The sequence below is a fragment of the Gallinula chloropus genome (assembly GCF_964237585.1).
Source record: "Gallinula chloropus genome assembly, chromosome: 3".
Lineage (NCBI taxonomy): Eukaryota > Metazoa > Chordata > Aves > Gruiformes > Rallidae > Gallinula > Gallinula chloropus.
Genome location: NC_140087.1, coordinates 107,553,434 through 107,556,811, shown reverse-complemented (window position 1 = coordinate 107,556,811; position 3,378 = coordinate 107,553,434). Strand labels below are relative to the sequence as shown.

The following is a 3,378-nucleotide window of genomic DNA, read 5'->3' as shown; positions in this document are numbered from 1 at the left end:
TAAATTTCTCTCCCTTTAATAGTGAATTAAAAATACTACAAGTTAATTTGCCATTTTTAAAATGGCTTGATTATAAATCCTTCCTGAAAGATCCCTGCATATATAAATGATTCTGTCAAATTAAAAGCTACAACACTTTTTTTTTAATTTGCTCCTGAAAATACATCGATTCTGTTCTACATCTGTGTCACCAAACCAGCTTCATATCCCATTGAAAATTACATTTTTTCCAGCAAGTGGAGCAGATTCCTGTCCAAAACATTGACCCTAAATTACATTTCACAAACCTGAAACCATTCATTGACTCTAATATTCTGCACATGGTACATGTTCACAGTACCAGGCTGAAACGGCTCATAGTGTTTTGCTCTAAACCTGAACCTGAGTGAGAGCCTGCTTTAATTTTTTAAGGAGCAGTTCTCCTAGCTGAAAAGGCATTGAACACAGCCTGGAAGACACAATCTGTGCGATGCTGCTCTTTATTGTCACAGGTACAGAGTTCTGGTGTGGCAATGCTGCACATTCAGGTCATCGAACAATTACCGATCAGGAAGGACTTTTCAGTCTCTGAAATGGTTACAAATGGGTTTGGTTGGAACGCACTCATTGCGAGCAGTCTGGTCTCAGTGGAGCGCTACAGTTTTACTTTGGGTAATAACGGCAAAGTCTTACCAACTGGTGATGGAGATACCACGGGGTTAATTTATATTCGCGCTGGAAAAGCAAAGCAGTGCTCCCTCCCATCTCTGACAGATCCCGCCAGTCTTTTCAATGCTTGATTGTCAGGTTGTCCCGATCTATAGCTTAGCGCTGACAACAGCTCACAGTTTATTTGCAGCTTTGAAGCCTGGTCCTATAGTGTTTCTCTTCTGACAGGAGATGAATAAAGGTGTCACTGTGGGAGACTTTTAGCCGGCTGCTATAAAAAGGACCCTCCTTGCCTTCCCTCGCAAGATCCTCCAGTTCACTTTTGGAGCTTGCGGCTTTCCCCTCAGCTGAGTTAAGCTCCATCAGCTCCAATTCGTGCTTGGCAGCTGTTTCTAAAACTCTCTGTTTGTTATAATACCTGACAAAGTTGTTAATGATGGGATGGATGGGAAGGGCGATTGCTATCACCCCGCAGAGAAAACTGATGGCGGCATTCAGTTTTCCTAGTGTAGTTTTAGGGTATATGTCTCCATATCCAACTGTGGTCATGGTAATGATTGCCCACCAAAACGACTGAGGGATGCTTTTAAATAAAGTTTCAGGGTGACTTTGCTCCATGGTATAACCCAGGGCAGAAAAGACAAAGATTCCAACAGCTAAGTACATGAGGAGCAGCCCGAGTTCCTTGAAGCTGCGTTTCAGGGCGTACGTTAGAGTCTGGAGCCCCGAGGAGTGCCGTGCAAGCTTGAAAATCCTTGCGATCCTCATGATGCGCAGTGCCTGGACAGCCTGCTGGACATTGCTCAGCTCCATCAGCTTGGCTCCCAAGTGGGTCAAGGTCAGGCTGACATAGAAAGGAAGTATTGCTAGCACGTCGACAATGTTCATGAAAGACAGGGCAAAGTGGAGTTTGTTGGGAGAGGAGATTAGCCTCAGCACATACTCCATGGTAAACCAGCCTATACAGGCTGTCTCTATGCTGTCCAGGGTTGGGTGCTCCATACGGTTCCCCTCTGCATCTACAACCTGAAGGTCTGGGATGGTCCCCACGCACATCACAACAGAGGAGATCAAAATAAACAGAAAGGACAGAACAGCGATCACTCGGGCTGGGTAGGATGATTCTGGCTTCTCCAGAAATTTCCAGATGTATTTTTGGCACCTTTTCCAGCGGTTTTCTGAGGCATCTACTCCCAAGTCATCCAGAATCAGTTGCACCCTCCGGGCTATTTCTTCCAGTTCCTCCTTCTTTTCACTTAGATGAGTTTTGCAGCAGTCATCCAAAAATTTCAGATCCACTTTCCAAAACTCCATTTCATTCTTGAAACATATGGGGCATATTCCTTTCTTCATGTGAATTTCCCCAAAGTAGTATACGTCAATAATGCATTTGAAAGCATCTGGATCTCTGTCAAAGTAAAACTCTCTCTTTCCAGGATCATAGTCATCACAGAGGGAGAATATGCTATCGTATCCCCCCGATAAACAGTTGATCAGCTCTGCCAGCCGTGTTTCTGGGTACTGATTCAGGTTATCTCCATAGAACACCTGCCTTACCCCACCGACATTGACTACAATCTCCGTTTCTTCATTGTTTTCTGATCCTTCAGCATCCACATCTGGAAACCGAGAGTCACCTGCCATTTCAATCGGATTGGATTTTATTTGATTTTTAGCCTGTTGTCTGGTTTCAGAGCTTTAATGGTTTTAATTGCTCATGAAAGCGAACCAGCACCGAGTCAGTTCTATTGCAAACGTTACCAAACTGACCCGGAGTCGTGGTGGGAGAGGCTATAGGAAGAAACCTGCGGTCAGGAAAGCCTCGTGAGGTATGCAACAAGCTGTGGGGAAAAGACAAGTCATCGGGCTGCTGTGCCTGCAAGCAGGATGTTAGAAAGCTCCAGCCGATTTGAAAGAGAAGAAACCATTTAATGAAACTCACCCCTCTGCTCAGTGCTCGAGAGTCTTTTCAGGTCCCATTCTCTCTCTAAAAGTGATATTTATTCACAGGTTGGAAGTCACGGCAGAGAAATAAATCCTGCGCTCTGATTAGCGCAACGTGCAGTGAGTGACAGTTCTCAGACAATCGTCAGGCTGAGCCCACAGAAAACTGTTGCGGTTTCTCGCTCCGATGCCACAGATTTCCCTAGAAAGCTGCTTTGGAATTGTGTTTCTCTTTCCGTTTTCCCTGTACTTTAAGATCTTCCAGAGTTTATCTGCTGACTCTCGCACACTGTCAGCCGGTGCAAGCGTGCAGAGGAGAAACTTGTGCTTGTTTTCCCTTTGCTGTTTCCCAACACAATAGGGAGCCCGGGCTGCGAGGAGTCCTTTCCAAACTCTACCCTCTTCTGGTGAAACCTAGCAAAGCACCAGCGACACAAACCTCGGCTCAGCTATTTATACGCCTGGCTCGCTGTATAATAACGCGTTTCTCCACTGCCACGCACCTCAGCGATTTTTAAAAACTTTTTTTTTTACAGAAAAAAAAAGTCAAATACCAAAGCTAATCCTGAGTAAAGTCATCCAGAGCTGCAGAAGGACACCCAATCCATTTCTTCTGATGGCAGAAGGCGGAGGAAAAAATACTGTGTTTTGGAATAAATACGGGACATAAATCTTGCTCTCAGTGGGACTGGAGCAAGTCTAGAGTAATTCTCTGTCAGAACATTGAGTTACTGTAGATTTGTACCAGTGTCATTGAGAAACAAGCAGATAACATAAAGTTTTCAT

The 3,378-nt window shown here is 44.7% G+C and overlaps 1 protein-coding gene across 1 annotated transcript; it reads right to left on the bottom strand.

Moving 5' to 3' along the window:
• Positions 1 to 828: 828 nt before the first annotated feature.
• Positions 829 to 2,292, bottom strand: KCNF1 (potassium voltage-gated channel modifier subfamily F member 1; the record flags this gene model as incomplete). The annotated part of the gene is made up of 1 exon (XM_084262317.1): positions 829 to 2,292. One exon carries the CDS (start codon positions 2,290 to 2,292, stop codon positions 829 to 831), a length of 1,464 nt encoding a protein of 487 aa, XP_084118443.1.
• Between the last annotated feature and the right edge of the window lie 1,086 nt (positions 2,293 to 3,378).